This window comes from Microcaecilia unicolor, chromosome 10 (assembly GCF_901765095.1).
Source record: "Microcaecilia unicolor chromosome 10, aMicUni1.1, whole genome shotgun sequence".
Lineage (NCBI taxonomy): Eukaryota > Metazoa > Chordata > Amphibia > Gymnophiona > Siphonopidae > Microcaecilia > Microcaecilia unicolor.
This window is the reverse complement of record NC_044040.1, coordinates 27,241,776-27,261,636: the sequence shown is the minus strand read 5'-3', so window position 1 is coordinate 27,261,636 and position 19,861 is coordinate 27,241,776. Positions and strand designations below refer to the sequence as shown.

The following is a 19,861-nucleotide window of genomic DNA, read 5'->3' as shown; positions in this document are numbered from 1 at the left end:
GGGGCGGGACAGAGAGGGAAGTCTCTACTGCGGATTTGCGAGTGAGTACGGTCACTCGCCGTTTATATGTTTGATTATAATACAGAGTCCCTTTTGTGCTCAATAGTGGATGATGTGCTAGTGATGGGGGATCAGGATTATGATACCTTGTAGCTTCAGCTTGAGCGCTGCATTCTGTACCATTTGCCATTTAAAAGTGCTCAATTTGACGTATAAGGTAGGGATTTGCTCAACTGGACTGAAGTAGAGTCATATTTTAACAATCGATCTCAGGTTGTTTACTGGAATCAGATGTTATCTCCCCCTAACAAACTGAAGAGAGGTGTCCCTCAGGGTTCCTTGCTTTCACCTCTGCTTTTCAATTTATATCTTGCACTATTGGCCGAGCCTTTGGATAGCTGAAATTATAATTTTTTTTTTTTTTGCAGATGATATTTAACTACTTATCTTTATTCAAGGTAATCAGTCTCAAGTGATGTCTAATTCGAATTGTAAATTGGTAATGTGGGAAAACTGGTTGAAAGATCATGAGTTGATTCTAAATATTGATAAATCTGTCGCTATCTCCGAGATCTAAACAACTTGTTACTCAGCCAATGATGCAGGGTGAATTGATTCCTCACAAAGATGAAATAATTACTCTGGGATTTCATTGCGATAATGCTTTGAAGTATAACAGATATCTTAGTAGCGTTGTATACTCATGCTATTTCCAATTACGGCTGATTCATCAGTTGAAACCTTTTCTGACTCAGTCCAATATGGTCAAAATTGTTCATGCACTCGATTATCGCAATTCGCTGTTTCATGGTTTGACAAAAATAAGTCTCAAGAGACTGCTGTTAATTCAGAATATGGCTGCATGATTGATAGTCAATGGCAAGAAAGTTGACCACATTATTCCTATATTGAAAGAACTTCACTGGCTTCTGGTCTCTGCTAGGATATCTTTCAAACTTTTATGCCTGGTTTTTAAGGCTTTTAATATGGGTGTATCACAACATAGTGGTGTAGCAAGGGCGGGGCAGTGGGGGCGGTCCGCCCAGGGTGCACGTCGCTGGGGGGGGGGGGGGGGGGGGGGGGGGGGGGGAGTGTCGGCTCCGCTGGTTCCCTGCTCCCTCTGTCCCGGAACAGGTTACTTCTTGTTCCGGGGCAGAGGGAGCAAGGAACCAGCGGAACCGACACCCCCCTCAGCGGCGTGCACACAGCAGGCAAGAATGCACTTCGGGGGGGGGGGGGGGGCTTGGGTGATGCGCCGAGGGGGGGTTGATGCGCCGAGGGAGGGTGTCATGCTGTACCCAGGGGATGGGGTGCACAGTGGCGAACCGCCCCGGGTGGCAGCCGTCCTCGCTACACCACTGCCACAACATCTTTCTCAAAAACTGGCTCCTCAAGAACGCTCCAGATCTTTACAGTCTTCACAGAGTTGTTTGTTGCAACTTCTGTCTTTAAAGACAGTCAAATTGTCATTGACACGGAACCGAGCCTTTAGTTATGTGGGTCCATCCTTATGGAATTCTCAGTCTGATGTGGTTAGCTACTTCAGTTTTCAAAAAGCTTTGAAAACATGGATGTTTCAAAACACCTTTTGTGATTTCTAATTATCTCTTCTTCTGAGGTTTTATTATGAATATTGATGGGTGGGATTTAATTTCAGTTGTTTTATCTGTATATTGTATTGTGCTTTTTTTTTATTTGTTATTGTAAACTGCTTTAAAACTTGTGTGTAATGTGGTGTATCAAATTATGAAAGCAAATCTAATCATCTCATCAGTGTAAAACATTTTGAAGAGCTCCAGAGGACATTTCTCAAACCGTGTTTCATTCTGTTCCAGACTTCGTGGTTCAGTGACTTCTAGGACTTAATGAAATTGCTGGGTTTGTGACCATGTGCTAGTGGCTATGCCACATGCCTTTTTTTTCTTTTGGGCTGAGATGGATCAGTAAGAAAGCTGGTTGTTGGAAGAGAAGTCTGTGGAGTAGAGCAGTCATCAGTTGCACTGTGTTCAATCGCAGCAGATGCAGATGGTACAGAAGCCATACAGACTAACTCTACTGTGCCAAGAACTTCGCTGGGCAATGTGTTACCTTCTTCACTTTCCTCTTCATCAATTGCTTCGCCCTGTGGCTCTGGTGGAATGTTGACAATGTTATCTACTTCTGAAGTGTATTGCAACGTTTATACCCCGCGCTTTCCCACTTATTAGCAGGTTCAATGCGGCTTACAAGAATACAAAATGGATAAAACAGCAGAATATAGTATATAAAGACGTGGACAATAAAAAGTGGGTAAGTAAGATGGGTAAGGGAGGAAGGTGGTAGAGGTAGGGAGTGGGAAGAGGGTGTAAATTGGGATAGTGTGTTGTAATTAAGGAAGAATGTATAATAACGGCTGGAAGAGGGATGAAAACAAAAGGGGTAAAAGAGGAAGCGTATTTCAGGTTCTGTCATAAGGTCAGATCCGTGAGGCGCAGAAGGGTCTTAATTTAAGTCAAGTCCTTTGTGTAGGCTTGCTTGAAGAGGTAAGTTTTTAGCAGCTTCCGGAAGGGTAAATAGTTATTGGCTGTTCGAATCGATCTTGGTAAGGCGTTCCAGAGCTTGCTACCTATAACGGAGAAATTGGATGCATAATATATTTTGTACTTGATTCCTTTACGGTTGGAAAGATGTAAGTTTAGATACGTTCGAGAAGAGCTAGAGCGATTCCTGGCTGGAAGGTCAAATTATACATGTAGGCTGGGGATTCTTCGTAGATAATCTTATGAATCATCGTGTCATCCTCGTTCTAACAATTCCTTTAACAATAAGAAGTGGTTCGTTTTTCTGTGTTCACTTTTGCTGCTCAAGGATGCTGTAAGACACTTCAAGATATCAATTGGAATTTAGCCAAAATTACAGCCACAGTATTTGTGTGACGGCGCTTAACGGCAGATCTGCTAAAATGGTGAAACCATAAATTGTAAAATCAAGACTGAACACAAAGCTAAAAATGCAATGATAGCTTGTAATCGAGTGCCACCCAGTGGGAGCTGTGGTCTCTAGCACTGATCATATGGCCACTATGGCGACATCATCTGAAATGGGCAGTGATGTTGCAGAAAATAATATGCTACAATCGTGAACGATAAGTTCAAAAAAGGTATATTGGACAACAGTTTGAAAAATGAACATGCATCCCTTTGGACTACTGTTTGTGAAACGAATACGATGTGTATATGCCTAAAATACAAAAGTGGCTTGGCACATGAATTCTTGGTTTTATATACAGGCAAGATACAGGACATGTGTACACTTCGTGTGTTGAGCATCCCAAAATATGCAACTAAATGATTAGCTATAAATATAGACTGCTATATACTAACATAATTGCAAAGTTCATTTGAAAAAAATTTAAAATTTCTTGTGTATAAAAATCTTGAAAGCTAACACTACACAAAAATGTAAAAATGAAAGTGAAAGTTCGCAAAACACTTACGTCATAATGACGTTTGCATTTCTAATGTTCATAAACCAAACACTGGTCTAAATTAAAAAAAATAATTTTACTGTACCTCCCAACTCTCTATCCAAATCATAAAAGGAGATGAATCTGAAAATAGAGGATACCATTGCTTGAGTAGACATGTTAATGCACAAGTTATAATGCTATCAGCTATAAAACTGTTTGCTCCATGAGGACAGGACAACAGTTCACCCAGCTTTAGATTGCACACTTGGTAATTTCACACACTGGTGTCTCTTAACTACATACTCTCATTTTTAAATGGAAAGGAAAAGATACAGAACTCACTCGATAAAGTAGACTTCCCCTTTCTCCGTGTATGCCATCTCCCAGTTATCTGGCAAAGGGCCCAGTTCGTCATTTTCTTCAGGTTTGATCTGCTTCTTTGCATCTAAAACATCCTTTGACTCGTTGGGTTGGCTGTATACAGGTGCAGCATAAGGCTGGGAAGGAATCTCACCTGAGGCATCTGTGCTCTTGTCTTCGTGTTCACTTGATTCTGCCAGAGAAGATCAAGAACAGCTATGGTATTCTTTACCCTAGATTTCTCGTGAACATGCCACAAATAAGTAAAACCCTGCAGCTCAAGCTCACAAAGCAATAACTTCTAGCTCTCTACACACATATACTTGTTGGGGTGCAAAGAAATCTACAGTGAAGAGAAAGCATGTGACTCGTGTAGGTGCAGTCGGGGGCAGAGTTTGGGTGAAGCGCAGGCAAAGTCGCAATTTACATGTGGAATTTATACAATATGCACATACTTTATGCTACTAATACTTGTTATCAAGCAGAGGTAAATGTTCACAGTTTCAGTCTAGCTCCAGTTTCTGCAAGTGCCTATCCCCTGGATTCTATATATGGTGCTGAAAGATCGGCACAGATTCAAAATGTGTGAACAACTCAACTGGTAAATAAGCTATCAAGTATGAATTAATGAACCTTAACAATCAATAACTGCATTTAATTGGAATCAACTGGAATTTGCATGCGCATCTTCTTGCATTGCTATAGTGCCCCATGCCTAAATCCTCGTGCAAGTCAAAAGGGGGCGTGGCACAGCCATTCAAAAAGTTACACACACTGTTATAGAATAACACCATTGGGTTTTCCCCGTGCCAATTTTTAAGTATCATTTATAGAGTTCCCCCCTCCCCCTGTCTATATAAAAAAGACTAGAAGTTGGTGCCTCCTTGCCCTCTTAACCTATGTAACTTGTTATAAAACTGCCATCCAAGAAGGCAAGTTTTCAATTTTTGAAAGGCTTGCAGGCCTCCGGGGTGCTTTCACTTGAGGGCTTGAAAACTCATTTTCAAAGGGAAATGCCTCCCAGAGTTTCTCTTTAGAATTTGGAGGCCTGTGGGACTATGGGTACTTCCACATCTGTGGACTTTGCAGGTGCAAAGTTGGCACCATAATGAAAAACTGGACTTTCTAAATGAAATCCATATATGTTTCTTACCAGCCCCATTGCAGTACAGAGTCCTTTTACCTGAAGAGAAGGACAATTTCCAGCCCTTGATTTTACCAGGAGAATTGCTTACATATCTATGTAACATCTTTTGAAAGTTCTCCTCAACATATTGAGATTATGAACACAGCAATGCCTTCATTCCTATTTTACATTTGACATACATTTATTTATTGGCAAATATTTAAATATTTTACACAATATTAAAAACTCATCTGTTGATGTTGAGGTACATAGAGAGGTGGGTGAACCAGCTCAAATGAAATTGGAACCCTCAGTCAACTAGGGTGAGCAAGGGAAGATAGTTCAAACATTCAGTTCAACTGAGACAGCCCACAAATCAATTTGAATACATTCAGATTGTTTGTGGATTGATTTCTATTTCTATATTCACACACTTTGAATCTTAAAAACCTAATTCAGATATGTCCCTTGAAATATTCATAAGCTCTTTTCAACAGTAGCTCAAGGTGAGTTGCATTCAGGCACACAAGGGTTTTCATCTAAGGGGCCCTTTTTCTAAGCTGCACTAAAAAGTGGCCTCTGCTATGATTAGCATGTGGGTTTCCCATGTGCTGAGGCCATTTTTGGCCCAGCAGTAAAATGGCCACATTTCTATTCTTCCAATTAATGGCCAGGAACTAGTTTCCCAATTAGCGCACGGCCATTAGCACGTGAAAAAATTCTGCCTCGCACCCTGTGTTCTTGGAAGTTTTAACACTTTTCTTGATACTAAGGTTATTCACTTTGTCACAACTTGCATTTGGCACACAGTTGAGACCCCTGTAGAAGGCTTATTGCCGAAACACGGCCCATGTTGGGTCTGAATTGTTTTACAACTGTTATTGGAGAATAAAACCCTTCATGTTTTGAAAAAAAAAAATGAAACATTCATAAGCTCAACCACCTATTTGTTTTAAAACACTAAACTTTTGAGCAGGGACTGTCCTTTTGTTAAACTGTACAGCGCTGCGTAACCCTAGTAGCGCTCTAGAAATGTTAAGTAGTAGTAGTACTAATTCAAGTAAATTCAGGTGTTTCTACAAAATCAAAAAAATCTGAATATGATTTGAACAAAATAAAACTTCAATTCAAATATTTGCAGGTATTTATTTATTAGGATTTATTTACCGGCTTTTGGAAGGAATTCACTCAAGGCGGTGTAAAATATGAATAAATCAAACATGAGCAATAGACAATTCACTCACTGCAGGATCAAATGAAAATTCGAATAACTGTTGTAGAGCTCTGCTCTGTTCCAGACTGAATACATTTGTTAAATTTAAGTAATGCCTTCTGAAGACTCCAGAAAGACAGAAAGGAGAGACTGGGGCCAAGGGCTTTTCTAAGCAATGTTGACGGAAAATGTAGTGACCTCAACCCAGAAGCAAATGTCTTATAGCACTCTGCATCTTGCCCTCTCATAGCCAAGGTTACACAGTTCATTGATGCAATTTTCCTCTAATACCACTGGACGGCAGCCACCGTATGGCTCTTGCAGTTATTTCATTTTTGGCGCGCGTCTAATACGTGCGTCCGAAAAATAATTTTTATTTTTGGACGCTCATATTGGACACGCGGCAAGTGGCATTTGATGTGCATAGATCATTACTGTTCGGTTACCGTGTGAGACTTCATTGGTAGGTCAATGGTTGGCTATAAGGTCTCAGACCAAAAATGGACGCATGGCAATTTTCATTTTGCCACGTGTCCATTTTCGGCAAAAATTTTAAAAAGGCATTTTTTACAGGTGTGCTGAAAAATGCTTCTGCACGTGCCCAAAACACACGTCTACACTACCACAGGTCATTTTTGAGTGTGTCTTTGTAAAAGGACCCCTAACAGAGGTGAACTTGAAAACAGCAAATTTGATAGCACAGAACAGTAATGTAAGATTAGAAATTTGTGAATACTACTACTACTACTTAGCATTTCTATAGCGCTGCTAGGGTTACGCAGCACTGTACAATTTTAAACAAGGGGAAGGACAGTCCTTGCTCAAGAGAGCTTACAATTTAAAGGTAATAAACTGCTTACAATCTAAAGGTAATAAAATACAGAACACTGAGAATACAGAATGTCCAAGTAGCAGCATCGTTGGGCCATTGCTAAGTGTGCATTTCAGATGCCAACCTGTCCAGACACTGCAATCACCTTTTCATCCACATGGGATAGGATAAGACCTCCAGGAACCTCTCAACATTCAAATTTCTCATGCCTCATATTTCCTTCCAAACTGTTTTAGGTAAATAATTTTATTAGAAAAACGATCTGTCTATAATAGGGGTATTATCCTGAAGCCATCAGCCTTGTCTTATGTTATGTTGTGTCAGAAATGTATATTTGTCACACGAAAGGAAACTGGAATAGATTCTTTGTGTAGGTCAAACCATAAAAGTTCAATCTTTTCCGTGTTAAGTTTAAGATGATAACCTAACGACCACTGCGTAACCTTATCAATAACTTCCAGTCTAGCATATGGCCTTTTTCATGGGTAGGAGATCTGGAGGAGCATAAAAAAGCAGTCTCGAACCGTATTAGCGAAAAAGATGGCTGGCCATCTTTCGTTTCGATAATACGGTTGGGGCCGGCCAAATATCAAAGCTGGTCAACATTAATTTTCGCCCATAATAGAAACTAATGCCGGCGATCTCAAACCCGGCCAAATCCAAGGCATTTGGTCATGGAAGGAGCCAGCATTTGTAGTGCACTGGTCCCCCTGACACGCCAGGACACCAACCGGGCACCCTAGGGGGCACGTCTAAAAATTAAAAAAAAAAATAAAATAAAAATAGCTCCCAGGTGAATAGCTCCCTTACCTTGGGTGCTGAGCCCCCCAAATCCCATCCAAAACCCACTCCCCACAACTCTACACCATTACCATAGCCCTTATGGGTGAAGGAGGGCACCTACATGTGGGTACAGTGGGTTTTTTTTTTTGGGGGGGGGGTTGGAGGGCTCCCATTTACCACCACAAGTGTAACAGGTAGGGGGGATGGGCCTGGGTCCACCTGCCTGAAGGGCACTGCACCCACTATAAACTGCTCCAGGGACTTGCATACTGCTGTCAGGGAGCTTGGTATGACATTTCAGGCTGGCATAGAGGCTGGCAAAAAAGTTTTGGGGGAGAGTGGGAGGGGGTTGGTGACCACTGGGGGAGTAAGGGGAGGTGATCCCCCATTCCCTCCGGTGGTCATCTGGTCAATTGGGGCACTTTTTTGAGACTTGGTCCTAAAACAAATGGACCAAGTGAAGCCGGCGAAATGCTCCTTAGAGCCGGCCTTCTTTTTTCCATTATCAACTGAAGCCGGTCATGTCTTAACAACGCCCCCGTCCCGCCTCCCATACCCTTCCGAAACACTCCCTTTAACTTTGGCCGGTTCTGCGACGGAAAGCAGTTGGAGCCGGCCAAAATCGGCTTTCCATTATACTGATTTGGCCGGCTTCGAGAGATGGCCGGCGATCTCTTTCGAAAATAAGCTGGCTGATCATCTGTGTGAATCCTAGAGCTGCCATTTTTGAAGGAAAGCACCAATGGCAGTGTCTAGATTTCCTGTCCTCTCTACACTATCATTCAGTATATTCACATTCACCTCAGGGGCAAATTCTTCAGTGGCTCAAGGGGGAAAGATTTCCCTTTGAAGCTTAAGGTTTCTTATGCATGCTGTGAGCACTCTGGAGGGCTGGTGCGAGGGAAAGGGGATAGTGGGTCTTTCATCCGGCATCATCCCCATTCACTCAGCCCAGCTAGGAGAACAGGGCGCCATCTAGGGATCAAACTGCCAGGGAAAGCTGTAATGCAGGAGAAAAACTACACTCCCCAGAAGCCAGTGCAGGGTCAGCTGAACTCCCCGGAGGGGGAGGGTGGAGTGACTGATTGGGAGATGAGGTCTGATCCTGGAGATGGGGAACAGCTGGTGCAGCTTGGGGAGGAGGAGATGGAGTGGAATAAAGAGGAGGTAGAAGGAGAAGGTAAGGAGGAGTGCATGGAGGTTGGAGGGCTTGCTCAAACTTCCTCAGGAAAGAAACTGCTTGAAGATTAAAGCTGTATTAAAAGATGCTGAGAAAATAAAGACCTGTGGTTTTCAAGAACTATAAGACTGCTGGAGTTTTGTGTGTCCCAGTCGTGAGCTGATCCTGGGCGCAGGTCAGCAGTTAAACTAGGCCAAGCAGTGCAGCAAGGCGGTGGTTGCAGCTCGTACCGGGGAAAAGCTAGCCAAGCTAAGCAGGGTCGACCCCGGCTCTCACCTGGAAGGGTGACATGGTTACAATGCCGAACAACAGAGTTTCTTATGGGGTGCTCCAGAAACTAGTGATGTCACAGCTAAGTAAAAGTATGCTTTTTTTGGGGGGGCAGAACCTCTAAGTATCATAGAACCAATGTAGCCATACCAGTTGGGGAAGCCATAGCAGAACGGTTTACATCTACTCACTATATACTAAGGTAGATTTATAGAGGATAAAAAAAATTATAAAGAAAAAATTACAGCAATGAAAACCCTGCTTTTTTTTTTTTTTTTTTAAATAAAGTACCTCTATATAATATGTAAACTTTTTTGTAACCACACAAAGGCAGTATATCAAACCCCTCCCCTTTCCCTACGTTTACTACATGACAACAATTGCCCAGGCCTACTGGCTGCCACCTGGCTCGGTGTATTCAGGCCTTGTTTATTGTTCTCTGCAATTCCCAAGTATTTTTCGTGAACATTAGCATAAAGTTACTGTGCTATTTTGTTCCCATTCTGCATGTCTGTTCTTGTCAACTTAGGCAATGTAGAAAAGAAATTATAATGTAAGCATCAACAGTTCCCCCTGAAATATCATTATCATAATGAGCAAAATGTCATACACAGTCCTCTCTGCCAGGAAATGGCAGACAGACATGACTGTGGGCAATCCCACTGAAATCAACAGGGACTGCCTGCAGATATGATAGCCCTTGCTGTGTGCAGCTGCCAGCCACTACTTAGCAGGCAGCACTGTACAATTTCATTCATTTTGACAGTGCAATATTTCTGCTTTAAAAGTCCTTAAAATCTCAGGAAACTGTAGGAAACGTGAACATGAATAAAGCTGTCTAACACAACCATGACAGCCTTATGGTTCTGGATGCAGCATTACTGCACAAGGGATCGGGATGTGAGTCATCTATGCCAGGGGCTGACGGGATGCTGGGTGCACTGTAGAGGTGACACACTCAGTCTCAGTGTGGGGGGTGAAGATGGCTTCCTCTACTGTGAAGTGCTCCAGCAGCCTAAGAAGCCAGACTGTGGGTAAGTGTTGGACGAGATCTCACTGCAAGATTCCTGATTGTTGCACTTGTCCGGGTGTTGCCGTGTCTGAGTAAGAGGAACCGATATTTCAGCCACCATGCTGTGGCTTTCTTCAGGGTCGAAGAACGGCTGTAGGAGAATTTAGGTCTTACCTGATAATTTTCTTTCCATTAATTCTTCCCACTATTCCAGAGCCTGTGGGATAGTTGTGTCCATCAACCAGCAAGTAGAGATAGAGAACTGAGCTAAGACATATCTCTCTCGGCATCCAGGTCCAGCTCCTTCGTATTTATGTAAACTCAGAATAAGCACAACAACCTTAAACAACTTGCCAACCAAACACTAACCAGATGAACCAGTGGCGTACCAAGGGGGGGGGGGGGGGGCGGTCCGCCCCGGGTGCATGCCACTGGGGGGGTGCTGCGCGCCTGCCGGCTCTTCGTTTTCATGCTCCCTCTGCCCCGGAACAGGTTACTTCCTGTTCCGGGGCAGAGGGAGCATGAAAACGAAGAGCCGGCAGGCGCGCGGCACCCCTCCAGCAGTGTGCACCCGGGGGGGGGGGGGGGGTTCTTTCGCTGTGGGGGGGGGCATCGCGCTGTTCAGGGGTGGCGCTGCACCCGTGGGCGGGGCGCATCGGCGATCCGCCCCGGGTGTCAGCCCCCCTAGGAACGCCACTGAGATGAACAAACATGTGTGGACCCCTCTCATTTCTGAATAACTTGTAGCGAACATGAGATAAGCAGGAAGCACCATGCAAGGTGACAGTCTTTATTTGACCCATTAGCGCACTGACTAAACGTCCCAGAAACCTCAGGCGGGCCCTCTGGAACAGCGGGAAGGACTAATGGAAAGAAAATTACCTAATTTCTCCTTCCATTATGTAGATTCCCACTATTCCAGAACCTGTGGGATGCATCTCATGGGACTGCAAGCAGATTTTTAAAGAGTTTCCTTGTAAAGGTTTGCTGGCTAGCCATGCCACAGGTAGGCTTTACCCTGCATATCTGACAAATGGGAAAGTATGCAGAGAAGGGATGAGGAAACATCTGCTAGGTTTTCAAAACAAATCTCGTATGTACTTCCATCATTCTACCTTGCCCACACAGGCTAATGCTCAAAATGTAATGCCAGTGCTAGGCAACCAGCACCGGACTAGCGTTGGCGTTAGCAAGCGCACAATGCTCAGAGGGCTCTAGCGAAGGAGACAATGTGCACGCCAAAGATTATCACAAATACCATGCAAATGTAGTCAAATGGATGTTAATGAGGTCATTTCCTGTTCCTTCCCAATGCTCAGAGAACAGCGCACAAAACAAAGCCAGCTCAGAGCAGGTGTTAGGGTGTTTGAAGCAGCGCCACTGAGAGACTGGGCTGGGCCTGGGGCAAGGCCGCCCCCAGGGCCCGGCCCCCCCCCCCCCGAGGCCTTCGCAGTCCCACCCACCCTCCGTCGTTGACCATCTGCCACCGGGCCGGGCCCCCTGCATTGAAATCACAGCGCCTCTCACCTCCGTGTGAAAGCGCTGCAGGCAGCAGCAGATCGCCTCCCTTGTCCCTTCGGACCTCTTTCCCTCCCTGTGTCCCGCTCTCGTGGAAATTACGTCAGAGCGGGACACAGAGGGAAAGAGGCCCGAAGGGAGGTGAGAGGCGCTGTGATTTCAATGAAGTGGTTCCGGCCCGGTGGCAGACGGTCGATGACGGAGGGCGGGTGGGACTGCAGCGCCACAGCCGGGGAATTTTGTCCCCCCTGCCCCCCCTCTCGGTGGCCCTGGTTTGAAGAGATTCTTTTTTAAAAATCTGCCAGTTTTGATTTCTTTTGGAAGTGGAAGAAAGCCCGTGCACGCCTGTAAGCACTGGTACTAAGAAATAAATACGTGCATATGAGCAAACCCGAAAGCGAAAAGCACACATTGGCACCTGTTTCCTGCGCTTAACTATAAGCTTTCCAAGTAGAAAAAAATTTGAAAAGCTTATATTGAAAAAGGCAGACAAAACAGGCGCTAATGTGTGCTTTGCTTTCAGGTTTGCCTGGCACATACGCACAACAGTGGCGTAGCTAGATGGGGCCACGGGGGCCTGGGAACCCCAATTTTTTCTGGGCCCCTGGTTTTGTTTAGCGCTGGTCTCCGGCGCCACTGCATTCCCTGCCTTGCTCTCTCTTCCTTCTGATGTTCACTTAAAGGAGCATGCAGAACATCAGGAGGAAGAGAGAGCAGGGCATGGAATGCAGTGGCGCCGGAGACCGGCGCTAGACAAAACCAGGGGCCCAGAAAAAATTGGGGTTCCCAGGCCCCCGTGGCCCCACCTAGCTACGCCACTGTTGTGCTTATGTGCACTGGATAAGGCTTCAGCTTGTGGAGGTTGAGGACCCCCGCCAGCCAAGGTATCTGCTGCTGTGGGTTGCAGCAGGGCTGCAGGGGGGGGGGGGGGGGGGTGGCGGCAGGGCGGCAGAGTAAAATGTGCCCCCCAGCTCGGGCTCTGGCCCCCTCCCACCACAAAACTCTTATGTTAATGTGCCAAACACGTTCTCCCCTAGCTTTAGCCTTTGAACACTGGCAAGCTAGTTTTCTGCGCTGTTCCGGTGTTACGGGTTCTGTGCTGTTGGCTTTACCGTGGGAGTTCTGAATGTAGGCCCGCCAGTAATGCCCCTTTTCTCCACGGATCGGAGCTCATTTTCAAGGGGTAAACACATTTCTCTACGGAAATCCTCAGGATACCGGCCCTTTAACGATCAATGCAAAATAATGTTGTGTGCTCGCACAAACGTATGTCAAAAATAGTACAGTTATGTAACGACTGTGTGTGTTATGCAAAAATGCATTTCCTAAATAGTGTGAGCTCGCTAATTGGGCAGGAGACACTGAAGCAGGCAGTGCAAAGATGATGAAGACTTGAGTAGGACACTGTAGCAAAAAAAAAAAAAAGGAATTATTCTGTAATCCTGCAAGGCTTTAGGCAACAGCTTTCCCTTCAACATGATCTGGTTTTGATAGCTGAAAGACAATTTCTTTCAAAGTTTTTCCATTTGAGTTCTTAATAGGTACATTGACATTCTGGAACTGCTTGAGGTAGACCATGTAGCTAACATTGCACAAGACGGAGGTTTCCTTATAATAGCACAGCTGCACCTTCCATTTCTTTTCCTAAACCTTGGAGCTGTGGCTAATAGGATGATTCTGTTCTTGAAATAAGAGTGTTCTTACACATTTACTCTGACACCTACATTCTGTTCTTACACCGTCTTAAACAAAAAAAAAAAAAGGCCGTACTTATCAAATTACTTTCAATTATAAGCTGAGCCTGTTTTTAAAGTCAACCACTTAAGGCGGCGATTCTAGAATCTAGGTGCCACAAAGGGAAGTACTTAGAGCCAATTCCATACTGGCTAAACAGCATGCCTAAGCTGTTACCGAATATTAGCGCAAAGCAAAGTCACACTGGCAGCAAAGGTTAGACACGCCTACTTATGACAGGTCAGTGTCTGGTGTGTGCCCGCCAAAGTGTGCTATGCAATCCGTGTAACTGTTAGCATTCTGTATGTTGCGTGCATCCCTCACGCCCATGCCCCACACAGCAAAAATGGCCTAACATGGAATGTGCTAAAGCTTTCCGTGTTGGTTTTGCAATCTGAACAAAGTTTTTATTTCTTCTGATTTTTTTTGATGGGTGGGGTGGGGGTGTGTGTCATGGGTAGAGAATGGGTGTGGAAGCGCTATTCAACTAGCATGCTGACATTAGTGCAACCTAACCGAATAATAAGTACATAAATAATGCCATACTGGGAAAAGACCAAGGGTCCATCGAGCCCAGCATCTTGTCCCCGACAGCGGTCAATTCAGGTCAAGGGCACCTGGCAGCTTCCCAAAAGTACAAACATTCTGTACATGTTATTCCCGAAATTGTGGATATTTCCCAAGTCTATTTAGTAGCGGTCTATGGACTTGTCCTTTAGGAAACCGTCCAAACCCTTTTTAAACTCTGCCAAGCTAACCACCTTCACCACGTTCTCCGACTTAATGTACAGAAATATATTCAACAAATAGAAAAAAGCCTTTTTTGACAGCCACACTAAAAATGGACTCAGCGCAGTTCACTAAAGGACCCCTAAACGATTTAGATGCCCTGTCTATAGAAAAAAATACTAGCCCAAAATAGCAGAAAAAAGCAGTAAGGGACCCTTTTTACTGCAGCGGGTAAAAAAAGCCCCCAGCACACATGGCCATGGGCTAAGAGAACTCTTACCCCATGGCCATGCGACGGGGAGCTCTTACCACCACCCACTGAGACGGTGATAAGGGCTCCCGTGCTAACCCGGCAGTAACTGGGCAGTGTGCAGTGATGCCCGATTACCGCAGGGTTACTGTTGTGCAAGCCATTTCTGGGGGTTTTCTTTTGCCCCTAGAAATGGTGCGCGCCTACCGCTGGCAGCTGCGTTGGGCTGGCGGAAGTCCCGAAAGAGCGAGCGGTAAGACCGCTCTGTACATGGGCCTCTAAGAGCCTTCAAAATAGGGACACAGATTCTTTGAATCACGTAGCTTGAACACCAATCTTGTATTAATGAGCCAACACGGGCCGTCTTTTGGCACACTGTGCCTGTGTCAGGGGTCAATGCGTTATTCTTAAATGATTCTGGTTAAAAGGCCTGGTACAGAAAACGGAGATTATCTCCCTGAACAATACAAACTGAGCGTAGTTTCTTACTCCTCTCGGTTGGAAGCGAAACAGTCCTTCATAATCAGGGAATAAACCATTGACCCTTGACGCAGGCGCCGTGCCCTGAAACACGGCCCGTGTCAGGTCATTAATACAAAATTGGTGTTCAAGCTACATAATTAAAAGTATCTGTGTCGCTGTTTTGAAGGCTCTTAGTGCTTTGTTTCTGCTATTTTGGACTTTGTCTTGTACTTTGTACCCTCTCTGTGTTGGTTTACAGAAAAACTAGTAAAAAAAGGCCCGTTTCTGACACAAATGAAACGGGCGCTAGCAAGGTTTTCCTCCGAGTGTGTATGTTTGAGAGAGTGTATGTGAGAGTGACTGTGTGTGAGAGAGAGAGTGAATGTGCGAGTCTGTGTGTGTGAGAGAGAGAGAGAGTGAGTCTGGGTGCGAGTGTGTCTGTGAGAGAAAGAGTGTGTGTGTGAGAACGAGAGTGTGTGCAAGTGCGTATGTGAGACAGTGTGAGAGAGAGAGTGTGTTTCACACAGATACAATGTGTGCGAGAGAGAGAGTGTGTGTGTGAGACACAGACTCTCTGTGAGACTGAGTGTATGAGACCAAGAGAGTGTGTGAGTGACTGTGTGACACAGAGTGAATGTGATACAGTGTGAGACATAGTATGTGTGTGCGACAGTGTGTGAGAGTGAGAAAGACATTGACTGTGAGAGAGAGAGTATGTGTGTGCGAGATACCTCCCCCCTCTTCCTCTCTCTGGTGTCAGCCCCCCCCCCCCCCCTCTCTCTCTCTGGTGTCTGAGCGTTATTGTGCATGACGCTGAGCTCTGGCTGTGCTTCAAGGAACTGACCAATCCTATTTAATAGAATGCACCTCCAACATTCTGAAGCCGAGAAACCTCATGTGGTTGGTCACTTCTGCTTGTGATGAACCCGGAAGTACGTGATGTCAATTCAGGAGATGGATACAGAGAGCAGGAATGCCTCAGCCATGCAGTCAGCTTCAGAATGTTGGAGGTGCGTTTTATTATATAGGATACTAGTCAGGTATATTTTGAAAAGCCGTTGTTTATCCCTAGAAACGAGCTAAGAGAAAAAGATCTACTTTCTGGGATCTGCCGCATAGCTGTAATCCGGACTGTTCAATGTTGGAGACAGGGGCTCGATTGATCTTGGTCTCTCAGCGTGGCAGTTCTTATCTTCTTAAAGAAGAACTAGAACATAGACTTTCCCTCCAGGAAAGGGGGGGGGGGGGGGGGGGGTAAAATATAGCTGAAAAATTGCCAATATGTGATGGAGGTAGGATTTATGTGATGGGTTCTATATCTCACAATTGTAAGACAGTCAGACAAAGTTGATGCTCTAGACATTAGGCGACAAACTGGCACAGACAGCTGAAGGATCTAGGGCAGCGATTCCCAAACCAGGTCCTGGAGGCAGGTTTTAGTGCTATCCACAACGAATATTCATGACAGAGATTTGCATGCAGGGGAGGCAAATCTCTCTCATGAATATTCATTGTGGATATCCTGAAAACCTGACTGGCTGGGGTGCCTCCAGGACCAGGTTTGGGAACCACTGATCTAGAGGGTGCAACATACATGTTCCCAGGAGGAAATAAAGTGAAAATGAATGAAACAGGGAGATCACTTGGGTTCCGAGGAAGAGGGAGAGCCATGAGTCCAAACCTGCCTCCTAGTAGTTCTAGGGAAGGGAGGCCAGGGGAGAGGTATACACCAAGGTAAAAGTCTATGGGACCCTTTTAGTAAAGCTTAGCACATGGTAAATGCCGCGTGTCCTATACCTATGGGCTACATGGCACTTAGTGCATACTAATGTCCATTAGCGCAGGGCCGCCGAGAGACTGGGCTGGGCCAGGGGCAAGGTCGCCCCCGGGGCCCCCGAGGTCACCGCCACTCCCCCTCCCCCCTCCGTCTGCCCCCTGCATTGAAATCACAGCGCCTCTCACCTCCGTGTGAAAGCGCTGCAAGCAGCAGATTGCCTCCCTTCGGCCCTCCTTCCCTCCTTGTGTCCCGCCCTCGCAGAAGTTATGTCAGACGAGGGTGGGACACAGGGAGGGAAGGAGGCCCGGAGGGAGGCGATTTGCTGCCCTGCTGCCTGCAGCGCTTTCACACGGAGGTGAGAGGCGCTGCAATTTCAATGCAGGGGGCCCGGCCCGGTGGCAGACGGCCGACGACGGAGGGCGGGTGGGACTGCGGCGCCGGGCCGGCCCGAGGAATTTTGTCCCCCCTGCCCCCCCCTCTCGGCGGCTATGCATTAGCGTGTGCTACGCTTTAGTAAAAGGGCCCTATGTGAGGAGTGGCCTAGTGGTTAGGGTGGTGGACTTTGGTCCTGGGGAACTGAGGAACTGAGTTCGATTCCCAGCACAGGCAGCTCCTTGTGACTCTGGGCAAGTCACTTAACCCTCCATCGCCTGCCGCATTGAGCCTGCCATGAGTGGGAAAGCGCGGGGTACAGATGTAACAAAAAAAAAATCTAATTAGGCATGATTGAGGATAAATGGGCCCACTGTGGTTTCTAGTAATTAGAGGAAAGCTAATCTCTGTACAGAGAGTGATCTCAAATGAACTAGGTTTTATTTTTATTGTTGTTTTATTTCTATCTCTGGTTCCTTTTAAATAAACCTCTTCTTTCAAAGAAGGAGAACAGGCATCACAGTTTATGAAAGTGGGAACTGCTTAACAGATGTGCAGTATTTTGCCAGACCAAGGTCTGACATTTTTGCAGCGGTACATACAGCGGTATTCATCAAGCATCACCCTACAGAATGCTGACATTTGACCTTTACATAATGCACATCATTACAGCCACATCACATCACTATTCCTGCATGCGCACTGGCTTCCTATAAGCTATCGGATTAAATTTAAAAAGCTAGTATTAGATTTTAAGGCCATGTAGGCAGGTTTCCCTACCACTCTGATGCCCTGATTTCTTTGACTTCTTCTTGGTCTTTGCATTCATTGAGTAATAAGCTTTTGCCTATTTCCCCTCTCTTGCAGGCACATCTGGATTCATACTGGGATCAGTCTTTTATATCCTGGCACCTCTGCTTTGAAACTCACTTCCTAAATTATCTTTGAATGGAGCCCGTCTTATCTCAGTTAAAAGCCCCTTGTAAGGTTTACATTTTTTTCTCAGGCTTTTGGTGGAGGCTAGGCATTGGCCTGGCTGGAAAGGAGCTAGCAACAAATAGCCTTTGTTTTATTTTTCTTTTCTTCTCTAATCTCATAGACTCTATTATGTTCTTTTTACCACTGTATATTTACTGAATGGCGTTTTATAAAGCATTGCAATAAACAAACATAATTTTTGCAGATGAACCCTTCACTGTGTTGATTGGAAACAGCTTGCCTTGATGTCCTTATATCCTTAGAGCTCTCTGCGGCATTCTCTGTTGTGGACCATGATCTCCTCTTAACTCGCCTTTTCTCACTAGAAGTCCGTGGTAATGCTTTGGCTTTGCTTCATTCTTATTTGTTCAGTAGGAAGTATTTGATTTCATGGCACCACTCACAATCTGCATTTTTATACTTTACCCTGTGGCATTCCATAGGGGTCTGTTTTGGCCCCTTTGCATTTCAAAAGAACGCATCACGTTCAAACTTTGCACTTTAGTCCATAAAATCATCCATGGTAATGCCCCAGCCTACATGTCAGATCTAATAGAACTACCACCCAGGAACGCAAAAAAATCTTCCCGCACACCCCTCATTCTTCATCCTCCCAAGTGTAAGGGTTTGAAATACAAATCAATGCACGCATCTACCTTTTCCTATACGAGCACGCAGCTCTGGAATGCGCTGCCACGTAACTTGAAAACGGTCTATGAACTGACCAATTTCCGCAAATTATTAAAAACCTATCTCTTCGACGAGATATATGACAAAGATCAACATGTGTAATTGTATAATCTTTTGAACTTTTAGTACTGTCTTATAATGTCTTTTGCTTTAACACCATCATGTAATTCACCACCATGTAACACAAACCCTAATGTATATTCACTTCTATTTCCAGTACCCATGATGAATTGTAAGCCACATTGAGCCTGCAAAGAGGTGGGATAATGTGGGATACAAATGCAATAAATAAATAATATCTTTTTGACCCCATTACTCTCCTTCATTCAGACTTTTGGCCTGGAGGTATTCGCTTATGCTGACAATAGCCAGATCCTTGCTCCCATCTCTCCTGTTGATGCTCAATCCATCTGTTCTCTTAATTCTAACTTGGACAGAATTGCTGATTGGCTTGCTACATATAAGCTGAAACTCAATCCTGAGAAATGCCATAGTACATTTTTTGGTCGTTTGAGTATACCTTCCTTGTCTGTGCCAATTCAGATGACAGGTGTTACTTTAATCTCTACAGAATCAGTTTGAGTCCTTGGGGTACTACTTGATAGTTTCCTATCATCTATCTATCTATATTAATAATTCTCACCTCAAACATTCTGAAGCTCACTCTGTGGCAGGGAAACCCTGGAGCCCTGCACTTAGGCTGTCACCACTCACTGTCACTCATGCACCACTCTCACTGATAGACCCACCCACAGCCACGCCCCTTCCGCACATAATTGCCTACCTCAACGTTCTAATGAAGCTGCAACTTCCGGTTTGTGAGGTGCCACAGATCGGAATTTAGCCCCATCACTATTTGCCCCGCCCTCGCGTCAAACGTGATGACGTTGAGGGCGCAGCTATGACACCTGACCAATCGCATCGCTCCGCCCTCAACATCATCACGTTTGACGCGAGGGCGGGGCATACATCGATCTACTACGCGACGACGATTGCAGGGAGTGAGCCAGGCAGGCTGTAGGTCACAGGCAGCGAGGGAGCCAGCCAGCCACTCTCTACGTCACGGGGCGGGCCGCCGGCCGGGGCGGGGCTGGGCGCCCACGACCATGACCACCCTGAAGCACGGA

At 45.4% G+C, this 19,861-nt stretch overlaps 1 protein-coding gene across 1 annotated transcript in view; it reads right to left on the bottom strand.

The window, feature by feature from the left end:
• MAGI2 (membrane associated guanylate kinase, WW and PDZ domain containing 2) overlaps positions 1 to 19,861 on the bottom strand; it is a 1,230,330-nt gene that overhangs the window by 550,145 nt on the left and 660,324 nt on the right. Inside the window, exon 5 of the mRNA XM_030216294.1 lies at positions 3,791 to 4,001. Within this exon, the coding sequence (XP_030072154.1) occupies positions 3,791 to 4,001 (211 nt within the window). The remainder of the gene's footprint in view (positions 1 to 3,790; positions 4,002 to 19,861) is intronic.